This window comes from Cygnus olor, chromosome 8 (genome assembly GCF_009769625.2).
Source record: "Cygnus olor isolate bCygOlo1 chromosome 8, bCygOlo1.pri.v2, whole genome shotgun sequence".
NCBI classification, from domain to species: domain Eukaryota; kingdom Metazoa; phylum Chordata; class Aves; order Anseriformes; family Anatidae; genus Cygnus; species Cygnus olor.
The window spans coordinates 22,045,848-22,063,830 of NC_049176.1; the positions used below are offsets into that span (position 1 = coordinate 22,045,848).

Here is a 17,983-nt window from a genome sequence, read left to right on the forward strand (position 1 = left end):
CCTCGGGGAGAGCCCAGCTGAGGGCTGTGGGGTGATTGAATCACGGTTGGGGTGTCTGTGATCTGTGTTTCTGCTCCAGGGCCCCCTGCATGTACTCTTCAGCCCGCGTTTGATCCTAGAAGACAAATCAATTCACTCACAACTCCTTTTCAGTTGAACTTTAGTTAACAGCAGGAACCCCCACAAGCCCAAAGTCCTGGCTCTGTCAGCTCCCGTGAAGCCGTGACCTTCCCTCGTAGGGCCAAAGCTCCTACGGACCGGGCACTGCAGGGAGCCCTGGGTGGCTTGTCCTGGCCCTGCTGCTGCCCCGTTCCCCAGCCCAGGGGTGCTGTGGGCGTTGAGAAGCGCACACACAACGTGTGCCCTACCTGGAGCCTGCTCTGGACCCTCGTGAGCCCCTCACAGGTCTAACACCCGGTGAGAGGCGACATCCAGCACCCCCCCTGCTCCTGGCTAGGTGCTGCTGCTGCTGCCCCATCAGGATTGCTCGCGGCCCTCGTCCTCGTAGGCAATGGCAATCCCTCGCCGGCCCTGCACGGCCTTGGAGACGGGCGTCTTCCCCAGCTGCTGCTCCAGGCCCCGCCAGCTGCGGGACTCCAGGAAGGAGGCTGGGAGGGGAGAGAAAGGGGGAGCTGTTAGTGGGGAGCGGGGAGGCGGCGCTGCCCCGCGCTAGGGCTCGGCCCCACCATGAAACCAAACCACGAACCAGCGGGGCTGATCTCCGCGAGGGCCCGAGTCTGGTCCCTGCAGGCCAGGGAGGTGCTGGGGGGCAGCTGGGCGGCCGAGGGGTCGCCGAGGCGGGCAGCACGCATCTCCCCTGTGATCAGCGAGACGTCGGGAACAGCTTCTGCTGCAGGCACGGCCGGGGGCAGCTCAACATGCGCGCAGGCACCTGATGGGAAATAGCAACGTTAGCCCAGCGCTTGTGTCTTCCCCTCCTCCCTGGTGAGCGCAGAGGCAACAGCAGCCTCCAGGCAGGCTGTGACGCTCCCCGGGAGGGTGCTCGTAGCTGGTTTTCGGCTGTCACCTGGCAGCAGGTCTCGGAAGTCAGTGAGGTAGTTCCCCGTCCACTCCCGGGCTGGGTTGCAGGCGAGTTCCAGCTCATAGGGGGTCACCACAGGCCGGTAGAAGTCGCTGGAGTCCAGCAAGGAGTTCTGAGCACAGGCCACCAGGACGAAGATGTCCACCTCCGGGAAGTTGGCCAGCTTGGCAGGGTTGGGCTTCCCCACGGCCAGCGTGTAGCCGCGCTTGCCGGCCCGGCGCAGGAGCTGGCGGAGGTGCTGCAGCACGTCCAGGTAGCCCGCCACGCCGAGGGTGCCCACCAGGATGCCCACCACGCGGGCGTCCCGCGCCCGCTCCACCAGGTAGAGACGCCGCATCAGGGCCCGGTTGACGTTGAGGGTCTCCCGGCGGCCGCGGCCGGTGGCGGGGTTGAAGGAGCTGAAGGGGCAGCGGTTCCAGGTCAGCATGAAGTTGGTGAGGGCCAGGCCCTCGGCTCCCACGTAGAACATGGCCCAGTCCTGCAGCCCTCCCGCTGCCTCCACGCGGAACTGGCGGCCGAACTGCCGCACCTCCCCGGGCAGCGCGGGGCCAGGGGGCTCCCCACACACCACCTGGGAGAAGACGACGTTGGGGTACTCGGGGCACAGCCGCTGCTCCAATTCACCTGAAGGGAGAACGAAATACGGGTGCAGAGCAGAAATCGGGGCTGACGGCACCTGGGAACCCTCTGCCTGGTGCTCTCCCCCCCAGCAGCTCTGCAGAGCCCTGAGCGTTGCCAGCGTTACCACTCACCCATCGCGTAGGCATAGACCACATCGCTCAGCACCACCACGCGGCTCTGCCGCTCGGGATAGAGCTCCCGGAAGACCTCTGCACAACGCCCGACATCCAGGGGCTGCTGCCCGAAGACGTGCAGCACCGGGAGCTTTCTGCAGGGGCTGAGGCAGGCTGGGCCGTAGTGCACCACCGCCTCGGCGCCCACGTGCTCCGCGGCCACTTCGTCCACGCAGCAGCTGTGGGGAGAGCCAGCGTTAACAGACTGGGGGGGGGACACCCAGCATTATCAGCTGGGGGGGGGGTACACCCAGCATCACTGGGGGGGACACCCAGCATTATTTGGGGGGGGGGGACACCCAGCATTAACAGACTTGGGGGGGGGGGGACACCCAGCATCACTGGGGGGGACACCCAGCATTATTTGGGGGGGGGGGACACCCAGCATTAACAGACTTGGGGGGGGGGGGTACACCCAGCATCACTGGGGGGGACACGCAGCATTATCAGCTGGGGGAGGACACCCAGCATTATCAGCCGGGGGTGGGTACACCCAGCATTATTGGGGGGGGACACTCAGCATTAACAGACTTTGGGGGGGGGGGGGTACACCCAGCATCACTGGGGGGGACACCCAGCATTATCAGCCTGGGGGGGGGGTACCCAGCATTATTGGGGGGGTGGGGGTGACACCAAGCATTACCAGCCTGGGGGGACCCAGCACCTACCGGGGGGCACGCAGGCTGTGTGTCCTGGCCCTCCTGTCGCTACCGCTGCGGTCCCAAGCCCCCATCCCCCCCAAGGCAGGGCAGGAGCAGCCCCACAGCCCCCGGTGCGCCCCGTGGAGGCGGGCAGGACCCCCCCGCCCCCCCCAGCCCCACACCGACCTGCCGTACGTGGTGTCCCCCAGCACGGACACCTCGGCCCCGCTCTCCGCCTCCAGCCGGGCCGCCACCGCCGCCGCGTCCGGCAGCAGCTCGTCGGGGAACTGCAGGGCGACCTGAGGGGACGGGGGCGCCGTGAGGGACCGGGGGGGGGGGGGGGGGGGCGTGAGGTACCGGGAGGCGGCCTGCAGCCCCCCGCAGCCCCCCAGAACCCCCCCGGACCTTCCTGAAGCCGCCCTCCCGCACGAAGGCCGCCGCCCGGCCCGTCTCGTAGCAGCCGTCGATGTCCCCCCGCGGGGCCGGGGCCGGGCCCAGCGCCCGCCGCAGCGCGGCCTCGCCGTCGGTGCTGAAGGCCGTCGCCATGGCGACCGGGGGGGGGGGGGGGGGGGGGAGCGCACGCGGGACCCCCTCCTCTGCGCCCGTTTCCAGGGCGGGGCCAATAGGAGCCCGTCCCCGCCCTCCCCGGGAGGAAAACAGCCAATAGAACGAAGCGCTCGTCGCGGTGCATTCTGGTCTCTGTAGTTCTCTGGAGGCGGTCCGGCGGCGCGGCCAATAGGTTTGTGGGGAGGGGGGGAGGGTGCGTCACGTGCCTTCCGGCGGGGCGCTGCGGTCGGGTCAGGTGACGCTGCTCGCGCCCCGCCGGTGCCGCTCGGTGCCGCCGCCGCCGCCATGACGGGGCTCGCGCTGCTCTACTCGGGGCTGGGCCTGGCCTTCTGGGGCACGCTGCTCGGCGTCGGTGAGCGGCCGTGAGGGGGGCCCGGGGCCGTGAGGGGGCTGTGGGGGGGGGCCGTGAGGGGGGCTTGGGGCCGTGGGGGGGGCCGTGAGGGGGCCGGGGGCCGTGGGGGGGCCGTGAGGGAGGCTCGGGGCCGTGAGGGGGCCCGGGGCCGTGGGGGGGGCCGTGCGGGCGGCCTGGGGAGCTGGGAGCCGTGAGGGGGCTGTGGGGGGGGCCCTGAGGGGGCCCGGGGCTGTGGGGGGATGGGAACGGGGCACCCGGTGCTCGGGGCTGCCGGTGAGGTGAGCGCAGGGCGGCGGGGACCTGGCTCCCAGCTCGGCGTGAGGATGAGGGGACACCGGGGGAGAGGCTGCCCCGTCCCGGTGCCCCGCAGCTCTCCAAATCACGCAGGGGCTGGTAACCGGAGCTCGCAGGAAAGGATCTTTCACGTCTTTCGCCCCTTTTCCCTCATAACGCGAACCCGAGGCTGTGCCCGCTGCCGAGGAGACAGAAGGTGCCCCCCGGAGCCGCCCCGAGCTGGATGCAGCTCCTCTCTGCCCGGCTCCCGGGGCAGGGGGCGGCTGAGGCTGGCTGGGTTCGGTTCCTTGCTCCGCCAGCAGCGAACCCACAACACAAACCGGTGCCAGCCTGGCGGGGCCTGGCCCTGGCAGTGCTGAAGCTGTCGGCCCTGAAGGTTGCAGGCGTGCGGGAGGGGTGCGGCCTCGCTCCGTGGCTGCAGCACTGTTCCTCATTTCTGTGTGTGCTCCTGGGGGCCGCTCCTGTTCCTCAGACGGGAGCGGTGACCAGCGTTGCTGCTTCCCGAAGTTGCTGCTTCCCGTTTTGGGGTGGTGGCGGCACTTGTGTGCCCTCCTGGTGCCTGTTAACCCCCTATCTGGCACAGCACAGGCAGTGTGACACTTGTTATCTCTTCAGCAGAGCCAGGTCACAGTCTCTTTTCTAGTTGTGAGTCACATAAAGAGCAAATCTCCTGGTCTGCAGCTGTGTTTCCCATCCACTGCTAGTGGGCTCAGAGCACGGCAAGGTTTGGGTGCAAACAACTCAGTGCTGCTGGGTTCCCTGCCACAATTCGGCACGGGAGATGGGCTTGTGTTAGAGCCTGTGCTTTGATATCTGCTGCCTGCGTTGGAGTGCAAATGGCTCTGAAAATGGCTAGTCCTGGAGGAAACTCTGAGCTCAGCAGATGCATCTCCAGCCTTGGAAAAATGAGGGCAGGGGGTCAACTGCAGCTGCTGTCATTTATGGGCTCCTCGGGAGCGGAACAGACCCTGGCTGGACGGTGACAGAGCAGCATGTGACGATGGGTCAGGGCACAGCCTCGTTCCTCGTCCCCGCTGTGACGCAGAGAGGAGCTCACCGCCCGGTGCTGGGGCTCTCCTGCGGGGCTGAGCCGTTGGGGGATGCAGATGGAGAAGGTGCTGGGGTGTTGGCGGCACCCTGCCCCTTGGCACCGTGCACCCAGTCCTGCCAGAAACCCTCCTGCGTGCTGTGCTCCTCGCCTCTACCCGGGCCGTGTCCTGCTCTGCCCAGCAGCTGCAGGGCCCCAGCAGGTGGGGAGGCAGCGGCAGCACGGCTGATGCCTGTCTGAAGGTTCTCCTGTCGCTCTTGCTTTCCAGGGATCTGCTACACAATATTTGACCTGGGCTTCCGCTTCGATGTGGCCTGGTGAGTTCCCCAAAAATACCGGCATCCCCCCCCCGCCGAGCGCGGGGCTGCGTGAGGAGGGCGCCTGGTGGCAGCAGCGCTTGCTCTCAAGTGACAGGCAGCGGTCACCGTGTCCCGGGGGAGCGAGAGCTGCAGCGAGCAGAGCGTCCCCTCCACGAGAGGCGTAGACTTCGCCCTGCTGCAGCTGCCCTTGCTCCTGCCCGGCGTGCTGCGGCTCAGTGACTGCAGCCGGGGTGCTCTTGTGTCCCTCAGTCTGGCAGTGCCCAGCCCACCCTGGGCTGTGTGGTGGGCGGGACGGGCTGCCCAGTGCCTGTTCTGGGGCCGTGCACCACGGCTGGGGGGGGTTGTGCCTACGTGCTGACACGGGGTGTTTCTTCCTGGCCAGGTTCCTGACGGAGACCTCTCCCTACATGTGGTCCAACCTGGGCATTGGCCTGGCCATCTCCCTGTCCGTGGTGGGCGCTGCCTGGTGAGTGGGGCTGGCTCTTCAGCGGGCTCCCGCTGTCCCATCCGGGTAGCTGCGCGTATGCTGTGGATTCCTGCAGCAGGGCGGGGAAGCACAGCGTGTGTGTGCGGAGCCGTGGGGCTGGGCTTCCGGGGCGTCTGGGCAGACTACCTGGCGGGCTGCGAGGGTGCGAAGAGGCAGGGACGTCCCGGGATCTCTGGGGGCCGTGCAGTGGTTGTTCTTGTGCCCCAGCTGTTGTGCTGGTGTAGCTGGCAGTGCCCGGGACGTCCGGGGCCCCGGGGCTGAGTCCGCAGTGTGCCCCAGCTGCGTGCCCGATTCTTTGCTCAGCTGGAAGATCCTGGTTTTCCTCCTGAGCCCTTCAGCGAGTGCCAGGCCCTTCTCCAACCACCCTTGTCTGCCGCAGGGGGATTTACATCACGGGTTCCAGCATCATCGGTGGCGGAGTCAAAGCCCCTCGGATCAAAACCAAGAACCTGGTCAGGTGCGTGTGGGGCTGGGGTTCATGCCTCACCTGGGCAGGGCAGTCCCAGCACCCTGTCTCTCACCGGGTGCTGCCGGCAGGCCCTTCCTTGCTGAGCTGCTGCTGCTGTTTGCTTTCAAAACAAAGAGCCCTAAAGGAGGCAGAGTACTGCTTTGGAGGGTCACAAGTGGTGTGATATCACGCGCTGAATGAGCCCAGTGTGTTCAAAACAAACACCCGGGGATCACGCATCCTGCCCTGGGCAGGGGCTCCCCAGGCCATGCACAGCCCTTCCCAGAAGGGGCTGGCGGAGGGGAGGGCTCCCGGGACGCGCTTCCCACAGGGCTCTCACAGGTTTCTGGGGTGGCACAGCACAACCAGCACGCAGCCTTCGTGCTTAGCAGCTCTCCCTTGGGTGAGAGGTGGTCTGGGCTGCCCTTCCGCCCCTGGCAGCGGTGGGGCAGGCTCAGAGAAGGCTGTGGAGGGGTCTGGCTGGGCATGAAGTGAAACGTGCTGCTTGGGGTGGGGTTTCAGAGCCTGGGCCGCTGTGGTCAGACTTTGCCTTTCTCCCGCAGCATCATTTTCTGCGAGGCTGTGGCCATCTACGGGATTATCATGGCAATCGTCATCAGTAACATGGCCGAGGTACGGGAGGGCTTGGGCTGGCCCCAGGGCCGCGGTGGGGACGGGCAGGGGGACGTGGGCCTGCGATGTGAGCAGTGGCCCTCCGGGGACTTGGGGTGCTGCCGTGGCTCTGGGAGCCCCTGGGCCGGCGGTCTGTGGGGTGGTCGCTGTGCAGCCTGAAGGGCGAGACGGGGCGGCACGCGGGTAACCCAGGCCCTGTCCTTTCTCTCAGCCTTTCTCTGCAGTCACCCCAGAGACGATTGGAGCCAGGAACTACCATGCAGGTAAGGACTGCCCCTGGTGATGCTGCTGTGAGCTTCGGCTCCCTCTCACCACAGCCTCCTGCTGCTCCCTCTGCCCTCGGTGTGGGACTGCAGGGCCCAGCTCACCTGCCCCACCGCCTTCAGTCCAACAGGCTCCATCCAAACCGAGCCTGTCAGCCCTGTGTGAACGATGCCAGGGTTCTTCCTGCTGCCCTGGACAGCAGGCACGCCTCTTCTGCCCCAAAGCGGCTGCTTGGTTACCTTCTCTAGCCACTTCTCAGCTTTGGTTCTCCCTCTGTCTCTGGGCAGAGCTGCTGCTGCTTCTGCACGCCCCGGCTGCAGGAGGAAGGAGGTTATCCCCTGCTCTTGCAGTGTCCGTCTCTCGCAGGTTTCTCCATGTTCGGGGCTGGCCTGACCGTGGGGTTGTCCAATCTCTTCTGCGGAGTGTGCGTGGGCATCGTGGGCAGCGGGGCTGCCCTGGCTGATGCCCAGAACGCCAGCCTCTTCGTCAAGATCCTGATCGTGGAGATCTTTGGCAGTGCCATAGGGCTGTTCGGGGTCATCGTCGCTATCCTGCAGGTACCTGCCTCCTGGGGCCTCGGCGCTTACGTGAGCACAAGGTGCCTGTCACCCTGGGTGACAGACAAACACACCTGGGCTCCAGCACGGTCCTCTGCATTGTGAAGCCGAGGCTGCTCAAGAAGTTTGGGGTGACAGCTGTCCCCACGGGGCGTGGTGCCTCTGGGTGGCAGCGAAGCTCTTCAGATGGCCCGAAGAGCAACTGTCACCGAGGGTGTCACCGTGGGTGCGCCCTGTGCAACGCTCATGGCTTACTGGTGGGGCCAGTTAGCTGCCTGCAGCCTTGGGGCAGTCCTGGGGTGCTTGGGTGGGATTAAGGCGCTAGGCTGGGGTTTGTAGGGCACGCTCTAACATCTCTCCTTTCCTTCCAGACTTCTAAAGTAAAAATGGGCAACTGAGTCCCGTCCCACCCAGCCTGTTCCAGCCCGCCCCAAGAGGTGCTGTATATACTTATTTAATGTTTCTATCCTTGATTGGGGCGGGAGCTGGCCCGCAGCAGGAGCGGGAGCCCGGCTGTGGAGCCCCATCCCGCCGATCGGCCCCTCGGAAGAAACAAGTATCTGTGTGAATTCTGCCCCAGCGGCCTGGCCCGGCGGGGCCGTGCTGCTGCGTGTCCCCGGTGTGCGTAGAATCGATCACCAGTGCAATTCTGTGTCCGTGAAATAAATATGGTTCTCGTCCGAGGGCGCAGCTCCTCCTGCGCTTTGCGCGTGCCTGGGGAGGCTCACGGGAGAGCTGAGCCCGTGCTCGGAGGCTCCCTGCCGCGTGTGCTGCTGGCAAAGTCCCTGCCCTGCTCCAGGAGCCCGGTGGCACCACCCCACACGGGGAAAAGGCCGCGCGTCCCCACGTTAACCGTGCCGCCCGCTCAGCCTGCAAGGGGCCTCCCTTGCTGGGCCGTGGGAACGCAGAGCTCTGCCGCGCTGCGAGTAGGAGGCTGCTGGAGCAGGCAGCTCCGCGCTGGCTCTGCCGGGCTGCTACCAGCACCGGTGCTGCCCCGTGCTGGAGGCACAGGCACAAGCTGGGCTGGGCCTTTCGGCTCCCGTCCAGGTAGCTCAGCACGGAGCGGGAGCGTAACGCTGCTGCCTGCGGTGTCCGTACCCCCGTCGTGCAGCTGGGGGGCACCAGAAGGGCAGAGGAACGAAGCTTGTGCCACCTGAAGGCCATATCCCCGCCAGTTACCTTGTGTTCGCTGCGCGCTGGGGCTCTCCGGTCTGCCTGCGCCCCACGGGCCGCGGGCCCAGGGGGCCTGGCAGAGGTCCCGGGGTGGGGACGCGTCGTGCTGGCTCTGCTCCCCTCTCCCTGCCTGCCGTGGATGCGGCGTGGGGAAGCCGGCTGTGGACAGCTGGGCCTGCGGCTCTCGTGCTGCCTGGGGGAAGGGAAGAACGAGGTCTTCCTGCCTCCGCTCTGCGGAGCCGATGCTTCTGCGGTCTGCTGCATCCGGCACGAGGGCCTCGTCCCGCTGTGCCCTGAGCACACCTTTGTAGGGGGAGCGTCTCCCCCCAGCGCTCTGCGGCAGCGCACGCGTACTCGGGGAGCTGCCCATCTCTTCTCACCTGGGTGCAAAGGGCAGGGGCAGGGCTGCTGGAGCTGGGAAGCATTCGTGCCTACTGCTTTTTTTTTGCCCTTGGAGTAGGGCAGCTGCCTCTGCTCCGCCTCTCTGAGGTCTGCTGGTGTCCTGGCTCTGCTCCACGCTGTCCTGTGTGCTCTGGGACCTTGGGCTCACCTGGGATCTCTGTGCTGTGGGCAGATGGTGGGACTGGTCCTGCTGTGGCCTGGCTCTGCATCTAGTGCAGGCTGTGCCCAGCCCTCCAGCCCGCTTGTACTGCGCTATGGAGGGGTGGCCCCGGGGCCGAGCTACCCCCTGGACAGCAATGCCACCCCCCGGGGGCAGGGAGACTGTTGGGGCAAACCTAGCTGAGCCCCGCAGCCCCCTGTGCCCCTCTCCAGACACCGCAGCAGCTCACCGCAGGGGGTGGTTGTGCTGCGGGGCTGCCCCGTGCTCGTGTGGGGCAGGATGCGGCCTGAGGGAGCCAGCGGGAGGTGCGAAGCGAGAGGCTCTTACTGCACGCTCGCCCTGCTCCCGCCGGCCGCGGCGGTGGCCCCGTGGGGCTGGGGGCTGCGCACCAAGCTGGTGGGCCCCGGCAGAGCCGCCTCCAGGAAGGAGGTGCCGGGGGAAGCAGCCTGTGCTGGCGGCGGAGGAGCTGTTCTGCGAGTTAAGCACCTTCCTCGTCGAAAGACTCGTCCGCTTGGTCGGCCAGCGATGGGCGCTGCCCTGCCTCGGCTTGGCTTGCTGGGCGTCCGCCGGCTGTTGGAAGCCTCCCGCTGCGGGATGCTTTCCTGCCCTCCCGATCACGCCCGCGTGCGTCGCGGCCGTGACGGGGGCCGTGCTGCAGGCTTCACCCACCTATTTACTACGAGGCCCTCCAGGGCTGGCGTGGCGGCGGCCGGGTGGCCCACGGCCCCCGTCCTGCAGCCGGCGGGGCGAGGCGAGCGCGCCCTGCGCTCCGCTCTCCCGGGTGTGCGGCGGCGCTCCGTGCGTGCTGAATTCCCGCTGCTCGGGCGTGGAGGAAAAGCTGCGAAAGGGGCCCGACGCCTCGCACCTCGCCTCGTTTATAGGAGCAGCAGCGGGAGCCGGGCCACGCTTTTTTAAGGGGAAAACGCCCCCCGCCCTGGAACCACGCCGAGAGCCGCAGGCGGGAGCGGGACGGCTGCGCCCGGGGCTCGTGGGGTGGGTGCCGCGGGGCAGGAGCGGGGCCAGAAGGGTTCCGCAGGGGCCGGAGGGGAGGGGAAGCCCCGGGGGCAGCCGGGCGGAGCGGCCCGGAGGGGCTGGCACGAAGGGGAAGGCGGCGGGTGGGCCACGGCGCGGGGGGGGGGGGGGGGACCCAAACCACGGGGCTCGCGGCCCGGCGGCGGCCCGGGCCCGTCCCCGTCGGGGCGGAGCGGGGCGGCCCCTCCCGGTGCGGCGGCGGCGGCGGGCGGAGCCGGCGTGCGGGCGCGGCCCGTGTCCCTGCGGCTCTCGGCGGTGCGGAGCGGCGGGGCCCGGCCGGCGGGGCCCCCCCCCCAGCCCCGGCATGGGCGCCCGCGGGCCGGCGGACGGGGGAGGCGGAGGCGGCGGTGGGGGCCGCTGACCGCGCCGGGCCGGCGGGGCTGAAGCGAGGCCCCGACCGCCGTGGGTGAGCGAGCGGGGCGGCGCGGCCTGGCCGGGTGGGTGGCGGCGGCGGCGGCGGAGCCGTTCCCCGCGGCGCCCAGCCCCGGGAGGTGCAGGCCCCGAGGCACGGGAGGAGGCCCCGGGGGGGGGGGGACGGGGGGGCCGGTGTGGGGCCGGGGGCGCGCGGCCGTGTTGGGCGCGGAGGGGTCCGATCCCCAGGCCCGGCCGCCCAGGGGAAGCGGGCGCAGCGGCGGTGCCCGTCCTGCTCAGCTCTGAAAGCTTCCCCGAGCCCCCTCCGGGAGGAAACGCACCGCCGTGGGCTCGGTCCCGGCTGCCCGGGGAGTTCCCGGAGGGTCCGGGGGGCCGGTGCTGCTCAACGCGCTCGCTCTCCGAGCTGGCCCCGCGGCCGGGGCTGGGCTGGGCTGGGCGGCACCAGGGCCGTCAGGTCCTGCTGCGCCTCCCTCTCCTGCAGGTCCTTGGGGGGCTGGGAGGAGAGGGACGGAGCCCCCCCCGCCCCCCGTGCCCGTGCCTGCGAAGCAGGCACAGCTGGCCCCATCGCTGCAGGCGCGTGTGACGCTGGGGTGGGTGCTCGAGGAGAGGCGTGAGGGCAGGTCACGCCGGTAGCGCTTGGCCTCTCATCACGGAGGGGGTTACATCATGTTTAATGGCCCCGACAGACCTTCCTGCCAGGAATTCGCTCGCGTTCTTTAGTCTGCTTGTGCTCTTGGCCTCCACAGCATCCCGTGGCTGCGGTTAAACTGAGTGCTCTGCTTTTGTTCGCGTCGAGCCAGCCGCCAGCCCTCGTGGCGTGGGGAGCGCCGCGCTCCCCCAGCAGCGCGAGCTGCCTGGTGGAGGAGAGGCCCGGCTCCCGAAAACCTGCCCTTCTCCTCCCCAGCGCTGCCTCTTCCTCCCCATCTGCCTGTCGAGACGCTGCTGCTGCTGCTGCTGCTGCTCCATGTGCTGCCGGGCGCCTCCATAGACCAGCCTCCCGCAGGGGCTGTGCTTCGGGGAGGTTTCCAGCAAGCAGCCCGCCCCCGGGGCTGGGGAGCCGGCTGCGCCCGGGGCTCTGCTCCTCGCAGGACGGTTTGGGAGGCACCGCCGCGCTCGGCTTCCCTCGCGCCCTGAGCACTGAGCACGGGGGGCAGCTTCCTAGGAAGCGACTGGCTGTAAGGTCGGGGTCCTGGCGCGTCCCGCAGGGGGGGACCCGCTTCGCACCTCGGCTCCGCTCCTCCTTCCCACCCCGTGTCCCCCGTGCCTGCCGCTCCCCGGGAGGCCCCCCAGCCAGCCGGGGCTGGCAGCTGCTGCGGGGCTGGCCCTGAGGCCCCGGGCTGGGTGCCAGCACCCTCGGGTCCTAACTGCGCTCCTGCTGGGGGGCCCTGCCGCTGCTCCCCGCCTGCTGCAACCCTCCCGGTGTCCCTGCCGTGGCACCAGCCTGGTCCAGGGTCTCCAGGGCCTTGCTGCCCACTCTGCGTGCCCCCGTCCTAGCAGCTTGCGTGGGAGCTGGGGGGGCACGGAGGGATTGGGGTGTCCCCTCCAAGGCGTGCCACCGTGCTGCAGGGCTGGAAAGGGCAGGAGTTTTCGGGGCTTTGCCAGGGAGCTCCGGTGCCTCTCGCGGCCACCTTCCCAGCAGAGCCCTGGCCTGGCTCCAGGTGTCATGTGTGAGATAAGGGCACCCTGGCAGCTCCCTTGGGCACGGTGTCCTGGGGGGCCCCGGCAGCAGGAGCAGGAGGAGAGAGGAGCCACGCTGCTGTAAGTTGGACTCCCCCGGAGGCAGCGGGAACCCCTCGGGGCTGCCTGCCCGGGACGTGCTCCCTCCTGGCTCGGTGTCTGCCTGCAGCTGCTGGCTCCACTCAGCGCCCTGACAGCACGGCACTTGCTGCCGGCCCTATTTCGGAACCAGTGCTGGGCCAGTTGGGGATGGGGAGCAGGGGAATGCGGTGCCTTGGGCAGGAGTGGCTGCTGGGGGCACCCGCAGTGCCTTTGGGACTCTGCAGACTGACGGCGTTTTGGTGTGTGACCTTCTGCAGGGTCCCAGCCTCGGTGGGGCTCTCTGCAGCTCCTTTTGGGGTATCCCCATCCCCTGCTGGGGGGCTGGGAGTGGTCCTGGGAATGGGGCAGGGGAGCTGTTGCCAGGGGACACCTCCCTGTGCTCTGCTGCCCTGGTGGGAAAGTGTTGGGTGCTGTGGGTACAGGAAGGTGAGGAGGGACAGCGTGGAGAGGGGACGTGGGGCAGGAGCAGCCAAGGGCAGAGGGGTGTCCAGTTTGGGCAGGAAACGGACGGAGCTGGGGTCTGTTTCTGCTCTGCTGGGTGGCACTGACCCCGCTGCCCTCCAGATTTGTGCTTGTCCCTAGTCCCTCTCGTGCGTTCATGGCTGTGCCGTCAGAGCAGGGGCTCCAAGTCCCTGTCGGGCCCTGCTGTCACCGGGGCTGGGGTTGGGCGGTGCTGGCGGAGTGGGGCTGTGTCCGGCCACATCCTGAGCACGGGGTGTCTCGGCAGGATTGGGACCGTGGCTGGAGCCGCCCCCCTGCCCCGCTGAGCGCACATGTCCGCCTGCCCGTGCCCGGAAGATGACCAGGCTGCTCTTGGGGGTGACCCTGGAAAGGATTTGCAAGGCCGTGCTGCTGCTCTGCCTGCTCCACTTTGTCATCATCATGATCCTCTACTTCGACGTCTACGCGCAGCACCTGGACTTCTTCAGCCGCTTCAACGCCAGGAACGCCTCGCGCGCGCACCCCTTCTCCAACTCCTCCCGGCCCAACAGCACCGCCCCCAGCTACGGGCCAGCCGGCGCTGAGCCCCCGTCCCCCAGCGCCAAGCCCAGCACCAACCGCTCCGTCACCGAGAAGCCCTTGCAGCCCTGCCAGGAGACGCCCCCCGGCTTAGGTGAGGTGTGCGGGGTGAGAGCGGGGCAGCTGGGTGCTGGCGGGGGGTGTCCCCTTCCCTGGGCGCTCAGCGTGGCTTCCCGGCGGTCCCAGGCTGGAGAAACCCAAGGCTTGGTACCAGGCAGCTGGTCGCTGCCGATACGGGGGAGAGGTTTCGGGAGTCCCTTGTCCTCGGCAGTGCCGCTCCCCCTTGCGGGTCCCCCTCCCTGCTCCGCTGGCCCTGCTGGGAGCAGCGGGTGACCGTGACCTGTCCTGTGTCCCGTGCTGCTGGCATCGCCCTGCCCTCGCTCGTGCAGTCGGACGCCTGCTCATCGAGTTCAGCTCCCCCATGAGCATGGAGCGGGTGCAGCGGGAGAACCCCGACGTGCGCCAGGGCGGCAAGTACACCCCCCCGGACTGCTTGCCCCGGCAGAAGGTGGCCGTCCTCATCCCCTTCCGGCACCGCGAGCACCACCTCAAGTACTGGCTGCACTACCTGCACCCCATCCTGCGCCGGCAGAAGGTGGCTTACGGCATCTACATCATCAACCAGGTCCGTAGGGCGGGGGCGAGGTGGGCGGCGGGGCCGCGGGGGGGCGTGCAGGCGTCGCTGAGCTCTGAGGCCACGTGCCCTGCTCCACAGTACGGCGAGGACACCTTCAACCGGGCCAAGCTGCTCAACGTGGGCTTCCTGGAGGCGCTCAAGGACGACAAGGAGTACGACTGCTTCATCTTCAGCGACGTGGACCTCATCCCCATGGACGACCGCAACCTGTACCGCTGCTACGAGCAGCCGCGGCACTTTGCCGTTGGCATGGACAAGTTTGGGTTCAGGTGGGTGCCTGAGGGACTGTGGTGTTTTGGGGGCAGGGGCTGGGGGGGCCTCGTGGGGATAAAGCCGGGGATTCCTGTGTGGTTATTGCTTGGAGCAGGTACGGGGTCAGTGGCTCAAATTGTGGACATGGGATGGCAGAGGGCACGGAGCCCTGCGCGAGAGGGTGTCACTGGAGGGGCTGGTGCTTGTCCCTGTGTCTGGGGGACCCTGTGGGGCTGGCCCTGTTCCCTGATCTCTCTACTCTCACCCTGCAGGCTGCCCTACGCTGGCTACTTCGGTGGTGTCTCTGGGCTGAGCAAATCCCAGTTCCTGAAGATCAATGGTTTTCCCAACGAGTACTGGGGCTGGGGAGGAGAGGACGACGACATCTTTAACCGGTAGGTGCCAACCCCTTACCCAGCCTCGGCTCAGGGCTTACCGGTGTGTGCTGGGACATACGTGACGTGCAAGGAGGGTCCCCGCCACACCACAGGGAGGAGTTTAATTACCCTCCAGGCTGGCAGGGCTGGGAGTTGTCACGCTGGTGCCACAGCTCGGACTGTTGGCCAGCCCTTGGGGGTCAGCCTACCTGGCGCGGGGGGGCCCGGCCTCCTCTCCCTCCTCCTGCTCTTTGAGGGCAGCAAGCTGCAGTTTCAAGCCAGCTGAGACACGTGAGCGGGGAAGCCTGCCTGCGGGCTCTGTTCCAGGCTGGGATCAGGATGCGAAACTTGGAAGTGGCTCCGTAGAGGCTGCTCAGCACCACAACGGGCATTTCTGCCGGCAGCCGGCAGGCCGCAGCAGATCCGCGTGCAGGACCGCGGCTCCCTCTGTTGAGTGCAGGAGCCGGAGAGCTTCAGCGTTGTTTCAGCGTGTCCCACGACGCTGCCCGGCCGTGCTGGAAGTGGAGCGGCGTGTGGCGATGGTGCACAGCAGCCTCTGAGGGCGGCCTGAGCTGAGAACCCCTCGCAGGTGCTGTGCGCACAGGCAGCGGGCACGGTTCCCCTCCGGAAGTAACCGGCCCAGACGAGCGGTCCCAGGGGAGACGAGGTGCAGCGTGTTGAGCTCTCGGCGAGGTTTAGGCAGCCCTAAAAGCGTGCAGGGGGCCCTCAGGGGGCCGTGCCACCGCTCGGCTGCCCTAGCCGCTGAATTTCAGCTTGCTTCCTCTTCAGGTCCAAGCGCAGTTGTGTTGCTGGGAGGAGGGGAGGCTTCTCTCCGTGAGCTGGGATCTCTCCAGCTTTCCTGCTCCCACTTGGCCTCTCAACTTTAAATGAACTATTCTAGGAGAAGAAAATCTCTCCCCACCTGCTGGCTGTGCAGACAGAAAAAGCAATTGAGGCCAGAGTCATGCTGCATGAAGGGAAGGGCAGGGCCGCCGGCATTTGGAGAATGTAAACAGCAGTGGCTTTGGAGCGGTGGGGGAATAGCGGTGTTTGCTTAGCGCCGGCTGAGCACAGCGAGTGCCCGCAGCACTGGGGGTCACCTGGAGCTGGCGGTGCTTGCTTCGGGCATGCACTGCTGTGGAGCAAGCAGCATCCTTGGTTGTGGGCACTGTTCCCAGCTGTGGCCTGGCTCTGCTCCCCTCTGGCCAGCGGAGAGCAGGCTTAGCGCAGCCTTGTTTCTTGCTTAGCTAGGGACAGGTTTATTTTTGGTGAGGGCTGGCCCCGGGGATCTCCGGCCTGGGAGGATGTCCTACCCTGGGGTCTGGGCGTGCGCTGATCCCCTTCTGCTCCTGTCCCTCAGGATCTCCCTGAACGGCATGAAGGTGTCGAGGCCCGACATCCGCATCGGGAGGTACCGCATGATCAAGCACGAACGTGACAAACACAACGAGCCCAACCCGCAGAGGTGAGCTGTAGGGGCCTGTGGCTGTCACCTCGCCCTGCCCACCCCGCCAAGGTATCGCCGCCCCCCCCGCAGCAGGCGTTCCCCTTCTCCCCTGCCTCATCCCGCTCCTGTTCCCACCAGGTTCACCAAGATCCAGAACACTAAGATGACCATGAAGCGGGACGGGATCAGCTCGCTGCAGTACCGGCTGGTGGAGGTGTCGCGCGCGCCCATGTACACCAACATCACGGTGGAGATCGGCAAGCCGCCCCCACGCCTGGCCCGGGGCTAGCGCTTGCCCAGCAGGCAGAGCTGTGCGGGGCTGGCGCTCACACCCTCGGGTGGCCAGCGGCTCTGCGCCGGGGCTGGCTGGACGCTGTGGATGTTGCCTCAGCCCCAGGGCAAGGACTGGACGGGGATATTTTCTGCCTACTCTGCTGCCTTTCGGAGACGGCTGTGCCCCAGCCCACCCGTTGGTCCTGAGAATTTCCGCAACCTTTTGTCCCCCGTCCCCACCAGTGTGTTTCCAAGCCCCCTGCCCCATACTCGGTGTGTTGGCTGAAGCGCCCGTCTGCCCCGCGCGCAGCTCCCGGCACAGAAGGAGGGGACGGCCCCAGCCCTGGCGAGGAGCCCCGTACCCACGCCGGCTCCTGCCTGCACCCCAGGAAGGGAGGAGATGAGCCCCCGGGGCAGCCCAGCGCCCAGTCCCCACCGGTGCTGCAAGAAGCGGGGTGCAGGCTTCCCCCTTCACCAGCGCTGGAGCTGCCCCGGCTGGAGGGGGGAGCAGCCCCGGCCTCCCCAGCGGGCAGGATCGGGGCACCGGTGCCGCCCGCACAGCTCGGCGTGCAGACGTGGCTCGCTGTCTTCCTCCGCTTTAGTCTGGTGCTCAGAGCCGGGTCTCAGCTCTGCCAAACAGCGACCTCTGGTTATTAGCAGAAGCCCCTCGCCGTGCCTCAGTGTCCCTGGGGCTGGTGGCCGTGTCCCCTGCCCTCCCTGAAGGCAGATGCTGTGCAGCCCCCCGTTAAGCCCTTCCAGCTCCGGGGGACGGGTTGACACGAAGCCCCACGGCCCCTCTTGGCCGGGGGGGCTGCCCCATGGCTCCCTCCATCCACGTGCCGTTGGTAGGTGACGGGGACTGGCTCTGCCCTTGCTGCTCTCCAGCTTTACCCACTCCAGCCCCGGGGCAGGGAGGAGAGGACGGGGCCATGTGGGGCAGGTGCCCTGTCCCTCCCCACGTCCCTCCGTGGGGCCGGGGGCACTGCCACCTCCCCGCAGCCGGCCGGGAGCAGCGGGGCAGCAGGGGCACCGGTGACTTTTGTACATTTGAATGTCTGACCCTTTTTTTGAGCGTACGTTGAATGCAGCATTTGGTCGTAGAGACCTGGGTTTTTGTATTTAATAAAAGTTTCAAAAGTTCACAGGGTTCCTGGGGGGGGGGGGTCACCGTGGAGATGGGGCAGTTTAAGGCACCCCTGGAGCTGCTGCAGCCAGTAGGGTTGGGAGACTGGGGGGGGCACAATTTGGGGTCAACAGGGCTGAATGTGGGGTGGAAGGGCCCAACTCGTGGGGTGAGGACAGTGTGGGGGTGTCTGGGGACAGCACAAGCCCTGGCACAATATTGCCCTGGGGACACAGCAGTGCTCCCTGCCCTGGTGCTGAAGCCAGTGGGTGTCCCGGGCACCCCCAGCCTTACCTTGCAGGTCCCCCCTGCGCCCGAGAAGCCGCTTGGTGGCTGCAGGGGGGCTCCACATGCTGTCCCTGCTGCCCCTCGGTGCGATGGAGCCCTGTGGAGGGTGCAGGTCCTCATGCAAAGGGATTGACCAGGCAGCCACGCTGCCTCCCACGACAAGGCCGCCGTGTTCCCCCCCTGCCTGCACTCCCCACCCTG

The 17,983-nt window shown here is 67.8% G+C and overlaps 3 protein-coding genes across 3 annotated transcripts; 2 read left to right on the forward strand and 1 right to left on the reverse strand.

Moving 5' to 3' along the window:
- Window positions 1-143: 143 nt before the first annotated feature.
- On the reverse strand, window positions 144-3,114 carry DPH2 (diphthamide biosynthesis 2). The gene is made up of 6 exons (XM_040565242.1): window positions 2,883-3,114; window positions 2,664-2,776; window positions 1,795-2,015; window positions 1,028-1,666; window positions 707-892; window positions 144-608 (listed from the first exon to the last, which is right to left on the reverse strand). Exons 1-6 carry the CDS (start codon window positions 3,021-3,023, stop codon window positions 478-480), a joined length of 1,431 nt encoding a protein of 476 aa, XP_040421176.1. The 5' UTR covers window positions 3,024-3,114; the 3' UTR covers window positions 144-477.
- Window positions 3,115-3,206: 92 nt separating this feature from the next.
- ATP6V0B (ATPase H+ transporting V0 subunit b) lies at window positions 3,207-8,127 on the forward strand. The gene is made up of 8 exons (XM_040565244.1): window positions 3,207-3,396; window positions 5,007-5,055; window positions 5,441-5,524; window positions 5,925-6,002; window positions 6,557-6,626; window positions 6,838-6,889; window positions 7,257-7,447; window positions 7,819-8,127. The coding sequence occupies exons 1-8, from the start codon at window positions 3,330-3,332 to the stop codon at window positions 7,843-7,845; spliced, it is 618 nt and encodes a 205-aa protein (XP_040421178.1). The 5' UTR covers window positions 3,207-3,329; the 3' UTR covers window positions 7,846-8,127.
- Window positions 8,128-10,532: 2,405 nt separating this feature from the next.
- Window positions 10,533-17,511, forward strand: B4GALT2 (beta-1,4-galactosyltransferase 2). Its single transcript, XM_040565397.1, has 7 exons — window positions 10,533-10,620; window positions 13,093-13,479; window positions 13,775-14,010; window positions 14,101-14,291; window positions 14,547-14,669; window positions 16,012-16,116; window positions 16,237-17,511. The coding sequence occupies exons 2-7, from the start codon at window positions 13,164-13,166 to the stop codon at window positions 16,385-16,387; spliced, it is 1,122 nt and encodes a 373-aa protein (XP_040421331.1). The 5' UTR covers window positions 10,533-10,620; window positions 13,093-13,163; the 3' UTR covers window positions 16,388-17,511.
- The last annotated feature ends 472 nt before the right edge of the window (window positions 17,512-17,983 follow it).

Coding starts and splice junctions, on each gene's coding strand:
- DPH2 (XM_040565242.1), bottom strand. CDS start 3,023: ATGGCGACGGCCTTCAGCACCGACGGCGAGGCCGCGCTGCGGCGGGCG. Junction 2,777..2,882: donor GGGAGGGCGGCTTCAGGAAG/GTCCGGGGGGGT, acceptor CCGTCCCCTCAG/GTCGCCCTGCAGTTCCCCGA. Junction 609..706: donor CGCGGAGATCAGCCCCGCTG/GTTCGTGGTTTG, acceptor CTCCCCTCCCAG/CCTCCTTCCTGGAGTCCCGC.
- ATP6V0B (XM_040565244.1), top strand. CDS start 3,330: ATGACGGGGCTCGCGCTGCTCTACTCGGGGCTGGGCCTGGCCTTCTGG. Junction 5,525..5,924: donor TCCGTGGTGGGCGCTGCCTG/GTGAGTGGGGCT, acceptor TGTCTGCCGCAG/GGGGATTTACATCACGGGTT. Junction 6,890..7,256: donor AGCCAGGAACTACCATGCAG/GTAAGGACTGCC, acceptor CGTCTCTCGCAG/GTTTCTCCATGTTCGGGGCT.
- B4GALT2 (XM_040565397.1), top strand. CDS start 13,164: ATGACCAGGCTGCTCTTGGGGGTGACCCTGGAAAGGATTTGCAAGGCC. Junction 14,011..14,100: donor GCATCTACATCATCAACCAG/GTCCGTAGGGCG, acceptor CCTGCTCCACAG/TACGGCGAGGACACCTTCAA. Junction 14,670..16,011: donor GACGACGACATCTTTAACCG/GTAGGTGCCAAC, acceptor CCTGTCCCTCAG/GATCTCCCTGAACGGCATGA.